The following is a 19,283-nucleotide window of genomic DNA, read 5'->3' as shown; positions in this document are numbered from 1 at the left end:
TGCTGACAAGGCAGGTTTCTTTCTTTCCTTTTTTTTTTTTTAATTTATTAACATAGAATGTATTATTTGTTTCAGGGGTACAGGTATGTGATCCATCAGTCTTACACAATTCACAGCACTCACCGTAGCTCATACCCTCCCCAGTGTCTATCCTCCAGCCACCCCATCCCTCCCAACCCCCTCTACTGCAGCAACCCTCACTTTGTTTCCTGACACGTTTCTTTCTGAGACCTCTTTTTTTTTTTTAAAGATTTTATTTATTTATTTGACAGAGAGAAATCACAAGTAGGCAGAGAGGCAGGCAGAGAGAGAGGAGGAAGCAGGCTCCCTGCTGAGCAGAAAGCCCGATGTGGGGCTCGAACCCAGGACCTGGGATCATGACCTGAGCCGAAGGCAGCGGCTTAACCCACTGAGCCACCCAGGCGCCCCTCTTTCTGAGACCTCTTATCTGGACCTATAGGTGGCTGCCGGGTGGCTCTGTGCTCACATGACTCCTTTGTGCTCACAATCAGGAGAGAACGGAGAGCAAGTTTTCTGGTGTCTCTCATTCGGCAGGAATCCTGTCATGAGGGCCACACCCATGTGGCTTCCTCTAACCCTAATTACCTCCCAGAGGCTCTGTCTCCGTATACCATCACATAGGGGCAAATTTTCAGGGAAAACAAACATTTAGTCCATAATACCATTGACTGTGATTTGTGGGTTATTCTATGAAAGTTTAAGTGGTTTTTCCCCTGAATATTCTCTTGCAGTATTCCTTAATTTGACAGATGGGGAAGTCTGACAATTGTAGATGGTGACATTTAACTATAGTGGTCTTACATGTGACTTTTAAAATGCTTTTACTACAACGGAGTAAGGGTTAGAACAGGATTAATGAGCAGTCACAAAAGAAATGAGCTCAGCCTGAGTGGACTATTTTTCTATTCATGATTTTTATTTACAGTATCTATCATCTCTGATATTTCATATGGGATGTGTGTACCAAAATGCTGAGTAAAAGAGAGAGTATGTCATATCTTTTTTTTAAAACTAATGACCCATCTTATAAACCTATATAACAAATGATCTGCATAACAGCCAGATAAGCAGGATCGGATGAAAAGAGTAAATTCTATATTTACATAGATTCCAGAATAAGGCCGATACCCCTTTAATTTCACACCTCTGAGAGTGTGATCCTTCACTCAGTTAGAATCCCACATTAAAATATATCACATACACAGTGCACCTTTGACTTTCAAGATAACTACATGTAGAATTAGACTTCGTCTGTTGGGACTACTAGATCAATTACTTTGACTTCATTGCTTGGTCAGTTCAGTCAAATAACTGGCTTAAGTGATTTTTTTTTTTCCTGTTGGATTTGCCAGGTAACTTCATTTAGCGTGTAACTATTGAGCTACCACTCTGTACAAGGGCTGCACTAGGCACTTTGGGGGGATCACAGGATTAGAAGGCACGGTACCAATCTGCACAGAGTTCGCAATGCAAAACTAATTCGTAATGCCTGGCAGAATCACATTCAGTGCTGAGAGCCTAGAATAAATGGGTTTCGTTGTTGGTTGTTTTTGTTTGAATAGATTGTAATTGAATGTTCTAGCAATTGCAGAACAACAAGTAGGCTTCCATAAGAATTGAAGAGAGGGGAGGGGGGACAGGGTGCTAATGGTGGGGATGAGGAGTAGAGAAGCATAAGCCATACCCTACAGTCAAAAAAGGAATGGAATTTTAGGGACCAACCTTGAAATTAGCCTGGCATCAGGAGCATGGTGCTGAAAAGACTGAGTTATAAGTTAGTGAAACTAGATTATGGAGGGCCTAGAACCTCAAGCCAAGAGGTTTAAGATTTTTCTTAGAAGCCCTGAGACCTACTCAGGTTTTAATTAGGTTAGCCATGAAATAAAGCTAGTGCTTTTGGAAGATGACTCTGGCAGTGATGCATTAAATAGACTACAAAGAGGAGAGAAGGTTTGCCTTCTTCCCCTGTGCCTTGGCCACTCCTCTCTGTTCTCACACTCCCAGCGCTCCTGCCTGCGCCCTATGCGTGTGCAGAACCCTGACCTCAGAACAGTAGCTGTGTCCACATTCCCAAGTCCTGCACTCCAGCCATTGGACACTGATCATGGGGGTCACTCAAACGTACCCTTTGATGCCTCTACAAATTGTTGGATGTTCCAACTTCCACTGAATTCATGAGCAATACTTGTGTATGTCTTTGGTTAGCTTCCTGACCTGTTACCCTACAGCTTCTCTTCCAGACGCCAGACTTTACCCTTGTTCTTCCCACAAGAAGTTTGCCGATTTCCCCAAACTCACAGGATCGTTTGCTGAGATGGATTAAGGCTGATATGTGGCTGGGCCTTTAACTTTGAAACCAGTGACCTGCTGTTAGTTGATCCCATTTTCTTTTCACTTTATTTCTATGTGTGGGAGTCACCTTGGGTTAGAAGAAGCATCTGTTGTATGTATCATCTAGGTGAGATGCAGGGCTGGTGATTTTTACATTTGCCTCCTCATTTAATCTTCGCGACAACCTTGTGAAGTTGTTACTTTACCAGACACGTTATCCACACATCGTACTTACTCAGTCCAGGGTGGCTACAGGGCACAGCATAAGGAGAGGGGGACAGTGTCCACTTGTCATCCTCAGGTGAACACATGCACGCATAATCATTCATTCTCATTATTTCTGTTTTCTCCCATCCCCCCGCCCCCCAACCTTGGCTTCCCACTAAACTTTTCTCCTCCAGAAGGAACAGAGAAGGGCTGGAAGAGAGGTGGGTGGTACGGTTGGCAGGATCATGTTTGTGGGAGTTGAACTCTGGTTTCCAACTCCAAGAGGTCACAATAGCACACAGCAGGGAATGAGTGGGACTCTTCCAGACTCCAGGAGGAAGCCCTAACACTTGGCCTGCAGAAGGCAGATCCCACCTCAGCAGCTCAGAGGCAGTATATCCACAGGGAGGGCAGACAGGCAGCCGGAACCATGAAGTTCAGCAGGGGCAACATGTTCTCTATCACTCAGTTAGCCTTGATACAATCTAGCAACGTTAAGGCAGCTACATCATTAACATCCATGAACATCCGTGGTTCAGATACAACCCTCAGTGCAGTTCCCTAGGCTTGGTCAAGCCTAGTATCGCCTCTCCCATTCCTGTAAAGTTGGTCATTTGTACCCACATGCAAGATTTCTTTCTCTAGCCCAGTTTAATCTGAGGACTTTTTGAATCCAGTTCTGCCATTTAGTACAGTTGCTTTCCATTACAACTTTATATCCACACCGCTGGTTAACTGTGCATCTGTATTTCATTTAATCACAATTGATGTTGAAAAGAACAGAGCTGAAGTTCCCATGTTACAACATCCCACTGGAAACCTCACTCAGGGATGCAATCTAGCCATTCATCCAAAGTCGCTCGGCTTAGCCATGTTACAGTTCATTAATCTAGTTAACAATAATATGGGCAAGCCCCTCCCCCCCTTTATTTTCTCCAAAGTTCAGCTGTCCTAGGAACATCGTACTACTATCTTGGCTCCTTACTCTGGACTTGATCTCTCCTTCATAAAATGCCAATACCGGGGCGCCTGGGTGGCTCAGTGGGTTAAGCCGCTGCCTTCGGCTCGGGTCATGATCTCAGGGTCCTGGGATCGAGTCCCGCATCGGGCTCTCTGCTCAGCGGGGAGCCTGCTTCCCTCTCTCTCTCTCTCTCTGCCTGCCTTTCTGTCTACTTGTGATCTCTCTCTGTCAAATAAATAAAATCTTAAAAAAAATAAATAAATAAAATGCCAATACCACCCCCCTCTTAGGGATGTTCTGGGCAGATGCAAGAAGACATGAAACAGCGCAGGAAAGCTCAATTTCAAACCTAGACCCTGGGTTCCATACCCAGTTCTTTCTCCTCTCTGTCATGCCTTCCAGACATAGGCCAGGCTGTCCAGGAGGTAGACGATCCTGCCCCATGGTTGACTGCTGGGCAGGGAGGTTGCCTGGGGATCTTTTCCAACTCCCAGCATTCATGACTTTATTGATCTTAGGAAATATGATTTAAGTTTGCTCAGAATTAAACCTTTTTAAAAAGATTTTATTTATTTATTTGCAAGAGAGAGAGAGTTAGCAAAAGAGAGCAGAAATGGGGAGGATGAGTCAGGAGGAGAGGGGGAAGCAGACTTTCCCCTGAGCGGGGAAGCAGACTTTCCCCTGAGCAGGGAACCCCCTGCAGGGCAGGGCTTGGCTGGATCCCAGGACCCTGGGATCATGACCGGAGCCAAAGGCAGACGCTTCACTGACTGAGCCACTTAGGCATCCCTAACATACTATTTTTTGTCTTAGCCTTTCAGTGTTATCAACACCTTTTCATACTGACTTGAGAAACATCAAAGAATATCTCAAAAATGTATTTAGCTTTCGATTTTTTTAAAACTTAAAATATGATCAGAACTTTATAGCAATTACTGAGCAGTCTAGGTTAGTTAGCACTACTCACATAGTGAGCATTTCCTTTGTGGAATTCTCAATAGTAAAATTTAATCCCAAAAAGAACCTGGCTAACTACCCACCTTGCTCTACTGCTGAACACTTCTTTCTAGCCCCGACCTGGTGCCTGAGGCATCAGGATCTTTTGTGGAGGTGATGTGTCTACCCACACGTTCTTTCTGTTTCTTGTTCAGTATGTGTGTGTTATGTCAGCTCATCTTTCTTTTTAGTAGGAAACATCAAAGGATTGCCTCCATCATCCTCTCCAAGTTATTGCTTTGTATCTACCCTCAGTTTGGAAAAAAGACTGGAGGCAGTTATATTATTGGTCAAAGATTTAAGCAGTGCAGAAGTCACCAAGAAATTATAAGCAGAATTTCCAATCATCAATTTACCTTCTCTTAACAATGATAAGAATGCCTATGTAATGCATACTTATTTTTATCTAAAAGTTAAAATGATTCTTAGACTAGTCATAGAAATAATTGTAAACATTTTGAGAATTTTTAGTAAACATAATCCAGTTTCCACATGAAGCATACAGACTAATTACAGCAGGACAAATCTTAATATAATTTCATGTGGGTATGTAAGTATCAAAATTATGTGATTTTAAGTAGCAAAATTAGAGAGAAACTATAATGGATCTCTTATGGAGTAGCAAAATACTCCTTGTATACAGCTGACGTTGGATCATATGCCACATTTTAATGAAGTCTTACTACTTCCTGCAGTAGTCTATATAAAATTTGCAGGAAGCTTACAAACATAATATTATCATTTTTATGTTTTGGGGGTAGCAAAGGAATATAACATCACTATTCTATCAGGATATTCCACCAGTTTGGAAAGATTTATTTCATCATGTACCTATTTTTATATGTTGCCTGGACAGTGCCATGCCTATGAACTTTATAGAGAGAAAATAAGTATCCATTAATATGATTTTTGCATCAATACAAAGTAACAATTGGCAGAACATGCTGACTAGTAGATTGGTTCTAAAAGTATTGGGTATGGGGTAAATTAACAGTACTGAGGATATTTTAAACTAAAAATAATATTAAAAACTAAAAATAATTTTTGCAGTTTTTTTAGTCCTTTTGATAATTATATGGACAGAAGTGAATTTTGCTTCCTTTCAGATACACGTCCTTAAATGCAGCCTTTTTCTGTGGCCTTATAAACAAATTATTTGCCTTTAATTTTTTTAGCAAGAAATTTGAAAATACGCAGCACAGTCTTCTTTCTTGCCTGATTCTGAGCTTTGTGATATGCATTCAGTACTAGTTCTTGATAATTTGTTAACAAGGCGTTTTTAACACTTTGGACAGATGCACATACACTTTTCAATCTTCACGGTTAATTATTCGATTTTGTGTTTGATGCCAGAACACCCTGACTCCTAATCACTGCTCATTGTTGCAAGTCCATTATATTCTAACTGTTTGAGTGCTCCCATTGACCTTGAACTGACATTATAAGCTGTGTCTAATCTTTGCAGTCTATATTTCTAATGCTTCTTTTCTTTTTTCCTTTTTTCCTGATCCCTGTTTAGCATCACAATGGGGCTGCCTCTTAGCCCTGCAGCTGACTCCGCCCGCTCTGCGAGGCATGCCCTCTCGCTCATTGCCACCGCCAGACCACCCGCCTTCATCACAACTATAGCCAAAGAGGTGAGCAGAACCTCTCTGTGTGCTCCATCTTCTCATTTAGAGGAACTATTAGATATTGTGAGCTGAGGGTCCATATCCACAAATAATCCTTCCAGTTTGTTCTAGAACAATGCAAGTTAATAATTGAGTTCCGAAATGAATACGTATGTACCTGTGTACATGTACCCTGAATTCCACTGCAGTGCAGTCATTACTTGTGCTTTTGTATTCATTTCTGTTCTCAAAGTTAGCTTACTTGCAAATATTTGAAATTAATTTTTCAATCTGAAATATAGCAGCCTTATTCAAACTAAAATATACTAAAGATACTCCCATTTTACAAATGTAAATACGGCCTGCCATCAGCACTGAACTTACTTAACACTGGCTTTTCAACTGTAAACAAAAATGTAAGTCATAAACTTGCTAATTGTTTTTCCTATTGCATGTCACAGATAAAGACTTGAATGCCAATTGATTCCCACTTCTTAGTGTTCTAACTAATTGCCCACATCTAACTGAAAAACTAGTAAAGAACAATGAACCAATTATAGGATCTTTCCTGTAGGTCTTAGTAGTGGGAGAGAAGGATGATAAGCTCCTACATTTTTTTAAAGGTTTGTTCCATTTCAGCATGAATAATGTGCAGACTTGGGGTCCGTGGGGTATGAGCTCTGAGTTGTTTTTCCTGTAGCTATGATGAATTTTTAAAATACTAAATAAATACCTCTGAGTCTGCCCTGATAACCTGAAACCTACTGGGCCTGTCTGCCCCAGAGCCATCCTTAATAGGTATGCAGCAAATATTTGTGACGTGAAGTTAGTTAGAAGGGAGGAAGGAAGGTTCTAATAGATTGTATGGGTTAATAGGAGGTGGTGGGACTCTGAATTCATACTTAAAATAAATCTGTAGAGTAAGGGGGTGTGTTTTTCTGATAGTGCATAGTGTTACAGTGAGGTTACACTGTATTTTAAGTATGCTTATGTATGTTATATATCTATAATTTATAGGTATATATTTATATGAAGAACATATATATAAATGAACAGATTTCTTATGTAATAGAAATATGTATATAAATGAACAGATTTATTAGCCATGGAATTTTTAGTCAGTTTTTAAACAGTTGAATATGCGTCGATAGTAATATTGAATATATTGAATAAAGCTGACATCAGTCTGACCACATATATAGGTCCTATAAATGCCAGCCATAAAACTGCCTCTTTAAAGAACAAGCAGGTATTGGCATTGTGTTCTTGAACTTGGTTTTCACCATTTATGTATGAATATTTTTAAATGAACTGTTAGAATAGCCATGGTTTGGATTTATTCCACTCCAGCATTTGGTTAGAAAGGTATTTTTAAAATATTTTAATGTTAATGTTTTACTAATTACCAGTTGATTCTTACATTCTTAGTGTTCTAATATTTCAGTGTAATAGTTCACAGTTATTACCTTGTAAAAATAAGTTTTCCACTTCACTTAGAGTTTTAGAGTGAGATCCTGAAGTATTTCTCACTGTCCCCTTCCCTGTCATGTCCCATCAAGTGTTCTTTCTTCTCCGAATGATTAAGACTTACAGTTTGTGCAGGGAAGAAAAATCACAGTGAACTAATATTCTTTACAGTGCTTATTATTTTTGGAGGCACGTTCATTCACATTTCCCAGCTTCATGATAGAGCACCAAGGATGGTGCCTGGGACACCGGAAGTCTCCTATAAACATCATTTACTATTAGTACTTGAGGGCAAGTCTCATGCTTCTTACTCACTGGGTATCTCCTAACCACTGTCCACCTCAGCACCAAGTAAACCAAATTCACAAACCTTCAGTCTGTCTTTGGAAAAATGTCACAGTAGTGTTGTATTAAAGCCTCATGTAATACTCAGGAACTTACAGAATTTTATTAGAGGATACTTACTGAGTTTTTATTGTACTAAATACTTTGTTTTGCAATCCAAAGTGTTTTCCGACCCACCCCAAGAAAGTTGTTCTGTTGATTCTCATTTTTTCCCCTCCTGTATTAACAAAGGAAAAATAAACGAGTAGCTAGAAATGCAAAACTGAATCTAGTGTCAGCCGTGTCTGCAGCATTGAAATGTCTTCACAGGTGCACAGACATACGGCTCTGGCAGCAAATACCCAGTCGCAACAGAACATGCACACAACAACTCTCGCACGAGCTAAAGGGGAAATTCTGCGAGTCATTGAGATTCTTATTGAAAAGATGCCCACGGATGTTGTGGATCTTCTCGTGGAGGTAAGGATATCCTGCTTTAAATGTTAGAGCAGCAGCCCAAGTTAAGTATGTCCACGTAGTAATATAAATCTGCATTTTTATTTCCAAAGAAATAAAAGAGAAAGAATCAAAAGACTTATCTACAGGACACAGAGAGAGATAATTAAATGAATTAACTTTTGTACCATTTCTAGGGGCCTTATTTAAATCTCATTAAAGATCAAAATGATTGCTGTGTACACTTACCTGTCATAGGGAAGTCGTCTGTACTGGAATAATTTTTAAAGGGTGTGTTCTCTTTAATGTCTTTCATTATAAATAAAGCATGTAGAGTGCTCGAATAAAAGCTACCTATATTGTACATAAACATGAATTGCTTTTGAAGTCAACAAGTCTTATTTCTTTATTTTCGTGCTCTTATGTTTTTTACAGATAAGGAAAAGAATATCCTGTAGTATTAAGTAACTATACTGTAGCTTTAGTAAATATACTATAGTTTAAATACTGCACACTATCTAGAATTTTCATGCAACTGAGGCCTAAGTTAATAATTTGAATTCTGGAAAATTAAGTATTTTTGAAATTAATTTTGGATTTGCATCTTTTCTATAAAGGTTATGGACATCATTATGTACTGCCTTGAAGGATCTTTAGTTAAAAAGAAAGGTCTTCAAGAATGTTTCCCAGCCATCTGCAGGTAAAGAAGCCTTCCATAGCATGCAAAATAAATACTTTTTACTAGCAAATAATTTTGAAAAAATTTTTAACAGTATGAGTTAGTAGTCTTGCCCAGTTAGAAAACCAGTTCTGAATTACTATCTGCTTACTTTCTGAAAACAATTTAGGCAGCTCATAGTCAAAAACACAGCTATAATGGAACCAGTATTTGAAATTGGATCCTGATGAGATTTTCTCAAAACTTGAAAAAATGAGTAAGAGATAGCATCTGTTGAGTATGTGTGTGTCCTTACATTCATCACTCAAATTAACATTTACATTACAAAAGGAAGAGTTTAGGAAGCTTCCTTCTGACTTAGGAGAGAAGGTATACTTTTTAGCCAGGGGAACATTTCTACCACATTTTCACTGGTAAATTTTATTTTTAATATAAAGGTAGCATTCTTCATATTGTCCTACCAAGTGCAGTTGTTTTCCCTATGAGATAACTGGCCAAGAACAGTTAGAACTGACATAATAATGTTGCATATGTTTAATATAACCAATAATTTTAGACGTATATAGCATTTCATTGTAAGGAAATGATGGTTTTTTAAATGTAGTAGTGTTTATTTTCCCTTTAAAATAGTTTTTGGTTCTTAAAATGTTTTATAGTTTGGGGTACATTTTGTTAAAAAACTTTTTACCTCCTAGTGGTTGTTAGAAATAGTGCTTAAATCTGTTGAAAATCATTGTTTTTGTAGAAAACAGAAACACCAGTTATCATAGTTACATTTTTCTTTTTAAGACACATTCCGTGATCTCCTTCCTTCTGTTTGCTCAGTTCTGCACACATACAGTAGTGACAAGCTTCACTTCAGACTGTAAGTTTCCTGAGACAGGTGATGTTGTATGACACATCGTTATGTCTTCCGTATCTCCCGGCATTTCAGCAAGTGTTTGCTGATTGGGTTGTACTCCATGAGTCTTCTATTATCTCCTTCCGTATTTATCATAGACTTTATACTGTAGCCACTTCATTTTGGTGTTGCTGAATCATGCCACCCAGAAATGAAAAACAGAACACCCAAAAGGAAAAGATTGTGCTGGAATATACATGTCGACAGACGTGTGTTTTCTTATGGTACAGATTACATGTGTGAGAATACAGGCATTTTTTTTTAACATTATGCCACATTAATTTTGGTTTGTGTTCTTTTTGTTAGAAATTGTATGTGTAAAGTCTTTTCATGCCATTAACTGATGACAGTATATGTAGCTGTTACTATCTCAGTAAGTTGTTCTCTAAGGAAATGCCTGTGCAGAAATGGACACTGGGATGTCTCTTTATAAAGGTGATGATTACTGTAGAGCTGATGATTATTGTAGAGCTGAGTGTTAGCAAATGTTAGCAAAGGATTCCTTATAGCACCAGTCTTGGGGATGTAAGATAAGCCTCCTGGAGTTAACGTGAGGAAATTGTCCAGTGTTTCAAGGGCCTGTCTGCCCTTGCTGGAAGCCTGACTCCCCAGTAAGCAGCCCCCTTAGTTCCTTAGGTCACCCTAATTTGCTGGTGTCCATTCTGGTTTGCTGGTGTTTCTTTGCCGGAGAGTAAGGGTTCTGCTGGGATGCTAAGAAGGCATGCTCAGTACCAGGTTATTTTGATTTGGCAGAAAGCAGTTGTATTTTGTTTATTAATTGGATAACATCTATTGAATACCTACTGTGTATCAAGTACTAGCTAGGCCCTGGGGATAAAATGATGAATAGGATGATACCCACAGGGAGCACACAGGGTCTAAAAGGGTAGGTGATTATTAAGATAGATAATTCCAGGGTGCTGTGTTATGTGCCAGAGTAGAATTCCATACCAGAGAAAGACTGGGCAGTAAATGGCAGTGCTTAATTCTGGGTAGAGGAGGCTTAGAAAGTTTCACAAAGGAGAAAGTATAGTAATAATAATAATAGAATCTTAGAAAGTTTTGCAAAAGAGAAGGCAGACTAATAATAATCTCCTTTTATTAAAGGAGAAACATGTTTTGATAACAGTAACTGCCAAGTAGAGAGAAGGATCCGTGCCCCGCAAGGGTTTGGGTTGGTGGTGGTAGGAGTGATGGTGGGTTCTGGGAAAGCTTCACAGAAAAGTTAATGGAGCGAGCTTTGCAGAATGAACCGGTGTGTGCCGTCTGGAACTGCAGAAAGAACCAGATCAGTAAATGTCTAGAGACACAAAAGTATATAGTGAATTTTGGCAAATTCTAGTGGCCAGAATGCAGGTTGAGGGTGGACATCTAATGTGGTGTCAGAGGGTGGGACTTTGAATTCCATACAAAGGAATTTGACCATTATTCTGTAAGCACTGGAGAATCAGCAGAGTTTAAGTAATTCTTGGGCCAGAGCAAAGTTGATAAGACCTAATCTTAGGAAACTTCAGACTTACACAAGCAGTGTTAACTATGAAATGAGGTTAGATGTTATATAGCTGTAAAGGTAGAAGCCACAGAGAGCCAGCCCATAAACATCGGAAGGTGATTAGCAATATAATGTCGTTGCACATGCTACATGTTAGTAGGAACAGGCAGTAAGTTATGGAGGACTTCAGAGAACATTAAGCTGAGATGGGGCCTCAGAAGGTTACTGCCCCATGCCTCCCTGCCTACTGGCTGATCTGTACTCGGTTGATGAATGTACAACAACAAAGATGTCAGCATAGCAACAGAAGTTAAAATTCTTTTACTGGATCTCTGCCGTGTCCGTGCCATTGTTCTGGGTGCCTTATAGCACCTGTGAGCCCCCTGCTTGTAGACGTTTTTCACTAAATATGAAACTCCAGTCAAAGTCACTGAAGTGAGTATCTGGGGTTCAGTCATGTGGTATTTGTTTTTGCAATCTTTATATAATCTTGTAGTCTTTTTGTGTGTGGAATTTTTCTTCTTTTCTTTCCTTTACCCGATTTACTATTTTGTTATTTTTATTTTTTCCTTTACCCTACCTTAAACACGCTATGGGTTTTAGCTTAGGCTAAGCTCTGTCATGTTGTGTTGCTGTGTACCAGTATTCAGTTGTTATGGTCACTAGATCAGATCATAAAAAGGTGTTTAAAAACTTCATTACATATACTTTAAATGAAATATTTTAAACGAAATATTCTTTTTAAATGAACTACTCATTTAAATGAAATATTAAATAAGCACGCAGTGGAATGCTCATCATTTAGATATTCCGAGAATGTTAGTTTCCTGTGGGTCTCTCTGTCTTAATAATAATGTGAAAAACCAAAATGTATGTAAGAAATTCGTTAAAGATTTGAAAATATTTTATATGCATACGGACTACAGAATGGAATTATTCTTTTCATATATGTAAAAAAATTGGTTTACTTCTCAAAATAATAATTTTTAGTGTAATAAAGGCGATCTTCACATCTCAAGTTGTATTAATTTAACTAGGAACTAATCTAGGATCCCAAAGTCATCGAATATTTAAAAATCAAAAGTACTCTGACTTGGGTTATACATAAAATTTACAATTTTCGTCTATTTGTGAAAAGAAAAAGAATCTTAAAATATTCACAGTTTTCTGTGAGTACCAAGGTGAAGGAACATCATTAAATGCTGAATAATCTCGATAATGGTTCTCTTGGTTTTGGTTTGGTTTGGTTTTTAAAACTTGATCAGTGGGCTTATGATTCTGATATACATCTGTGTTTTGAATTTTCTATTCAGGATTTTAAAACTTTAACATTAACATTTTAACATTAAATTGGTAGTTTCTCTAAGCTCTTCTTTATTGTTGGAAGTTTGGCCCCCTGTTTCTCAGATTGCCTGATATAATAGAATTTCCATTTTATTGTTATGAAAGTATTGGGTTTTAACTTAGGCTGATCTCTGTGTGTTGTTAAATACCAAGAGTCAATTTGATTCCGTTTTTCTTATTTATTCATTTATCTATTCAGGTTTATTTCATGATTATATGACTCCATATGTAATTTAATGAGTAGTGACTTCATCTACTTAGTTATACTGTTAACTGAATTTCTTTGTCCTCTGATATGTTTATTCAAAACATGTTAAAGTTTAAGCTACAATTTGTAAATTCCTTGAAAGAAAGAAGGAGTAATACAAAAAATTTGACTTACCTAATTTGGTTTATATAATAGCTTTTCTATCAATGTTAAAACTTCTTTTAATATCTTTTTTTTTTTTTTTAAGATTTTAGTTATTTATTTGACAGAGAGAGACACAACGAGAGAGGGAATACAAGCAGGGGGGAGTGGGAGACAGAGAAACAGGCTTCCTGCCAAGCAGGGAACCTGATGTGGGGCTTGATCCCAGGACTCTGGGATCATGATGGAGCTGAAGGCAGACAGACGCTTAACAACTGAGCCACTCAGGCGCCCCCTTTTAATATCTTCTGCTTGAAAGTAGAAATGCATTAGGACACAAGCCAGTAAAATTTGACAGAAATTCTTTCTTATCACTGATCAAAACTCACTTGCTGATACTAAAACATGAGGTTACAGCAATGCATAAACGCATAATTTGCCAGAGATAAGCCATAAGTTCAAATCTAAACTTAGCAGCTGATGTGCAAAGAGGCACAGAACATCAGTACCTAAGTCACAGTGTTCATAAGGTAGAACAGTTGTTCAAAACAAACATTCCTCTTTATAAGCCTGAGATCCACATGCAACTAAGAGTCCTCATATAAGAGACATACGTCTCTTATATGTATGTAGCTTACAGACCCTGTAGTTTTAGAGGTTTTGTGACTCTCAAGAACGTGTTAGAAGGATGCTTACACAACTAAATACTTTTTTTAAGATTTTATTTATTTATTTGACAGAGAGATTGAGATCACAAGTAGGCAGAGAGCGGGGGGGGGGGGGGGGCGGGAAGCAGGCTCCCTGCTGAGCAGAGAGCCCGATGTGGGGCTCGATCCCAGGACCCTGAGATCATGACCTGAGCCAAAGGCAGAGGCTTAACCCACTGAGCCGCCCAGGTACCCCTACATAACTAAATATTAAACAAAGTACAGTGAGCACTTACTGGTTGAGAGAACTAAGGACACAGGTGAGAAGGTGATGTTTAAAAATGTATTGAGGGCTCACTTCCAGTTGGGCCCTCTGAGTAATGATCTCCAAGTGCAGTTCCTAGACCATCTTCAGGAGAATTACCTGATTTCTACGTTCCACCAGAGAGACACCTCCTCAGACTCTTACAAAGCCTGGGACACTGCATTTGGTGGCCTCCCCTGATGATTTTTAAGTACACTCAAGTTTGAAAATGAGTACTCTAAAATCCAAAACCAAGAAACACAAAACCTGAGTCATTGTTCATAATGACCATGTTCTGTTATATACAACCTTGGATCCTTGAATGCTTATTTGCTTCTATATTGAATAAACTCAGAGGAACACAAAGGAAACACCTGAAGACATTCCTTTACTTTCTTCGCACTGGTGATGCCCTATTAGTTTTTAAAGAGTTGCCCTTAGACTGTATCACGAAATGCCTGCCAAAGATGTTAACTTCAAACTGGTCATTGATTGGCTTTTATCTAAAACTCAGTTAGAAAAAAAACAGAACACTTAGGAGCTAGTTTAAAAAACACACAGGCCATCCTTCAACTCAAGTCATGATCTCAGGGCCCTGGGATCCAGCCCCATGTTGGGCCCCACACTCAGCGGGGAGTGTGCTTCTCCCTCTCCCTCTACCCTTCCCCCTTCTTGTGCCCCCCCAAATTAATAAATAAAAATCTTCAAAGATAAGTAAGTCCAAAACCTTTAAAAATAAATAAGTAAAAAATAAAACAAAACAAAAACAAACACATAGTCCAATAACAGCAAAAAAACCAAACCAGAACACGTGGTCCATTTATTCTTCTACATGTTTGAGTTTATATCTATAGAGGAAATTACACACCATCGGAGAACTGTCTTGTTGGACCATAGTGTCTGGTCTCCTTCCCAGTTCTGTCCCCAAGATCCTCTTCAGGACTACGCCTGCAGTTTTCATGGAGGAATCTTCCAGGAGAGTGTCTGGAGAAGATGGCCAGTGCCTTAGTGTAGGGCTCGTGCTGACGTCATGCTTCACTTTGCTTAGTGCCCCCTTCCGTGAAGATTCAAGACATTTCTTTTAAACTCAGATAACAAGCATTTTTTGTTTGGTCCTAAGGAACTAGTATGTGTTTTGGTTGTTATTTTTTTTCTTCCACATAATCAGGGGGTTCATTTGAAAATTTTGCTTTGGCCCTTAGGCAGCTCAAAGCCAAATCTGCCTGCCTCTCAGTCATGTCTCACATCACCCATTCTCCTTCCCTCATCATCACACCTCAGACCGCTCTTTCTCTTGTACCTTCCCCAAGTCCATGATGGAGTATGTGAATATATATATATGTATATGTCTGTGTGAAATAGATGCATGTTTTAAATCTTATTTCAAAAGCCATGGTCACAAAAATAATTTTATACAGAATACCAACTGTGATTATTTTCTAAAAAAAAATTTTTTTTTTACAATTTTATTTATTTAATTGACAGAGATCACAAGTAGGCAGAGGCAGGCAGAGAGAGAGAGAGGAAGGGAAGCAGGCACCCTGCTGAGCAGAGAGCCCCGATGCAGGGCTCGATCCCAGGACCCGGGACCATGACCTGAGCCAAAGGCAGAGGCTTTAACCCACTGAGCCACCCAGGCGCCCCTTTCTAAAAAATTTTTTAAAAGTCCTTGTGTTAACTGAATGATCCTAGGTCTTCCGGGAGTAGTTTATGTATCTGTAGATATTTATCTACTGGAAGGTACAAAAATCACGTGATTTTAATTGCTATATAAACTTTATAGTCATGAATTTAAATATTTCCTAATACACATTAGTTCCAGAAATATTGTTAATAATATAGAAGTGTCTATTAATAATAGAAGAAAATTACTTAAATTTCAGTGGCCTTGAGAGATTATAGCACATACATCCTTCAAAAAGCTGATCCACAAAATGGTTCTGCCAGATTTTTCATCATTATAACAAATAAGGCTGTATTATTATATAGGAAATAAGGTGCCTTCCTTTTATAGCAGTAAGATTCTTAAAACATTGAATTTTTATGTTTGTGAATAAGCAAAGTCAGAGCTACAACCAGGTAACTCGTTGAAGACATGAATCCCTCCAGATTCTCGGTAGACTCATTGGCCTTTGCTTTGCCTTTGTCAAGCTCCTAGATGATCGTCAAAGAGGCATCAGCTGGCACTCTAGGTCACTGTCGTTGGAGGCAGAAGTACTGAGGGCTCTCAAGTGATGTACAGTTAACCGCCTGGTTATAAATAATACAGCGTCCACAGTTAAACATATCCTAGACACAAAGAAAGTAGAACTAACTTTTTTCAAGGAGTGGAAGATAAACATTACTGGAGTTTTCCCAGAATTCCTTGTTCAAATGTAGTTCCCAGGATGCCTGGGTGGCTCAGTCATTCAAGTGTCTGCCTTCAGCTCAGGTCATCCGGCTCCCAGCTCTGCAGGACAGCCTGCTTCTCCCTCTGCCTGCCACTCCCCTGTTTGTGTGCTCACTTGCTCTCTCTCTTTCTCTGTCTGACAATTAAATAAATAAAATCTTAAATTTAAAAAGAAGTAAAATATAGTTACCAATTGCTGTGTTGGGGATATCCTCGTTCAGGGATATCCTGAACTTGGATATCCTCGTGAAGTCCCTCATATAACAGACCAGTCAACACTGAGCGTCTCGTGCCTGACTCAGTTTGATTAAGTTTCCTCTTTGGGTCACCGTATAAACCCTGTGACTTATTTTATATGACTGTATTTGATGCAGCAGCATAAAAAATCGAAGTGTAAAAATACACAGATGCTACTGAACTAAGAGAAAAGCAGTATAGAACATGTATGTATTATATAGACTGTTTTAAAATGTTTCTTAATTCATTTTGTAAAAATACTCTTTTGCTCTTCTCAATAAAAAATGTAAGCTCTTGGGCACCTGGGTGGCTCAGTGGGTTAAAGCCTCTGCCTTCGGCTCAGGTCATGATCCCAGGGTCCTGGGATCGAGCCCCGCATCGGGCTCTCTGCTCAGCAGGGAGCCTGCTTCCCCCTCTCTCTCTGCCTGCCTCTTGGCCTACTTGTGATCTCTGTCAAATAAATAAATAAAATCTTAAAAAAAAAAAGTAAGCTCTTGCAAGCTACTGCCTATGAAATCTCAATTAGAAAGAAAGATAAAATACCTCTGGAAATAGAATGAAATTATAGTGTAATTTTAAAATTTGAGGCTATCTTATTATGTTCTTGTGGACTAGTAGTGACATAATGCATAGCAAATAAAGGATTAGGGATTTAAAGATGAAATTGTAAGTTGATGGGAAAGTATGATTATATTTGGAGATATAAAAGGTTTCAGGATTTTTTCATAGCAACAACTAGATACATGTTCCTCTAAATGCAATTTTTAGTCACTTGCGTCCTCAGTTACACACATTGTAAGAAGCTTAAGGGGCTTTTGGATCCCCTTCCTTTATAGCGCCCCCTAGCAAGCAGGCCAGGGCTTCTCTGGCCAAACCCATATGCTCCAAAATTCCCAGATAGATCCTTATTTCAAGTATTTTTATTCCCTTAAGTTGAGGCAATTGATTTGACATAAAACTAAGAGTGATTTAATTTTTATGCCTTCTAAAGACTTGTCAAATAAACTCACAGATTGAAAAGAAATCCTTTGGTGGGCTCCGTCTCCGTTTTTATTGAAGAAAGTCTAAACACTTGGTGCAGACACTCAAGGACTGAGTGGAATAATGACACCAGCTAGGCCACTTCGTGAGTTTAGTCCTAAATTTCATTGTAATAAATGGTGCCAGTTAGTTCACTGCAGCAGTGACCTTGCTGCATTATTTTTATAGGACAGCAAGCTGTAGATTGTTGAATCTGAAAAGGCACTTATGTTGCCCATTACATGTTCCTATCCTTCCTTTTACGAACGGACAAGCTTAAGAACATTTTTGTGCTGACAGTCGGATGACAGTGAAGCCCAGCTTTGCTGAACAGATCTCACACCTGCTCTGTGCTCTGCAGGGGACAGTCCACAGGCATGGACTCATCAAGCGATAGCTGTGTCGTCTCCTCAGAGGACGAGATGGCTCCTGTTGTGTTCCAGGCCCCGGTCTCTTCCTGCTGCATTCTTCATTCCATCCTCTTTCCCTTCCTCTTGGACTGTGCTCTCTAGAGAACCCTGCTCTCAAATTAGCCTCTCTTCTTTCTGGTGCCTCGTCCTCAGCCTGGAAGCAGGCTCTGTTCTCTCACTGAGCAACCCTCCCTCCCCTCTACATCTTGTCTGTCTGCTTCCTGGCCTCTCCTCTCTCCTCCTCCAGGAAATGGAGTCTGCACTCTGCCCATTTTGTCACCTCTCATGTCCTCTTGAGCTACTCTGATCTGATCTTTGCTCCCACCATTTTGCTCATCTCTCTCTCTCTCTCTCCCTCTCCCCGCCCCCTACCTCTTTCTAGTTGTTTGATTGTCCAGTATTTTTCAGTCTTTAGTGATTCTCAAACCTTTTGGTCTCAGAACTTCTTAAAAATTAAAGACCCAAAAGAGTTATTTGAAATACTAAATGAAGTTCATGTTGATATAAAAACATATTTTTATGAAAAATAACTAATTTGCTAAAAAAAAAAATACTGGGAAAATAGCATTGCTTAACATTTTCTCAGATTTCTCTAATGTCTGACTTAATAGGAGACAGGTGGATTTTCATATCTGTGCCTATCTTTAATCTGTTGCCATATGTTGTTTTAATTGAGTATGTGGTGAAGAATCTGGGTTCACATAGATACAGAGTTGAAAATAGGAGGAATGTTTCCACGAGCCTTTTTAATATAATTTTGCATCTTCAGTAGTTCACCAAAACTCAACGTGTGGTCATGTGATCATTTTTAAAGGTTAGCTACAATGTAGAATCTGTAATCATAATGAACTTTTTGTGCCATTGTATTTAACCCGTTGGTACATCTTGCACTTTGACTGGGTCTTTCTCCCATGTATGACTTTGTAATATTATGCATTTGTCTTTGGAAAGTACTGATCCCTGAGTTATGTAGTTGTCCATATATTGTCACATTGCAACACACAGTATCAAAAACATCACTTTTGCTAATATTACTGCTGATGTCCTGAAAAAGCCAGTGTGTAGTAGGAAGCCAGAATTCTCATTTGTACCCAAAAGCCTGAATTTTATCATTGGCAACAAGGTCTATCAGTTGTTT

General features: G+C 39.0%; 1 protein-coding gene across 4 annotated transcripts in view; it reads left to right on the top strand.

Annotated features, from left to right (window-relative positions):
• The window catches only part of WDR7 (WD repeat domain 7), a 371,332-nt gene that overhangs the window by 267,246 nt on the left and 84,803 nt on the right, over positions 1 to 19,283 (top strand). For 3 of the 4 annotated variants that reach the window (XM_047697076.1, XM_047697077.1, XM_047697079.1), the window contains 3 exons: positions 6,036 to 6,153; positions 8,248 to 8,397; positions 8,991 to 9,073. In XM_047697076.1, the coding sequence (XP_047553032.1) occupies positions 6,036 to 6,153; positions 8,248 to 8,397; positions 8,991 to 9,073 (351 nt within the window). Of the gene's footprint in view, positions 1 to 6,035; positions 6,154 to 8,247; positions 8,398 to 8,990; positions 9,074 to 17,924; positions 18,882 to 19,283 lie in introns of those variants that run through there. The other variant, XM_047697078.1, reaches the window with a different exon arrangement.

Source organism: Lutra lutra, chromosome 12 (genome assembly GCF_902655055.1).
Source record: "Lutra lutra chromosome 12, mLutLut1.2, whole genome shotgun sequence".
Lineage (NCBI taxonomy): Eukaryota > Metazoa > Chordata > Mammalia > Carnivora > Mustelidae > Lutra > Lutra lutra.
The sequence above is the reverse complement of the archived record's forward strand: the minus strand, read 5'-3'. Positions and strand labels throughout refer to the sequence as shown.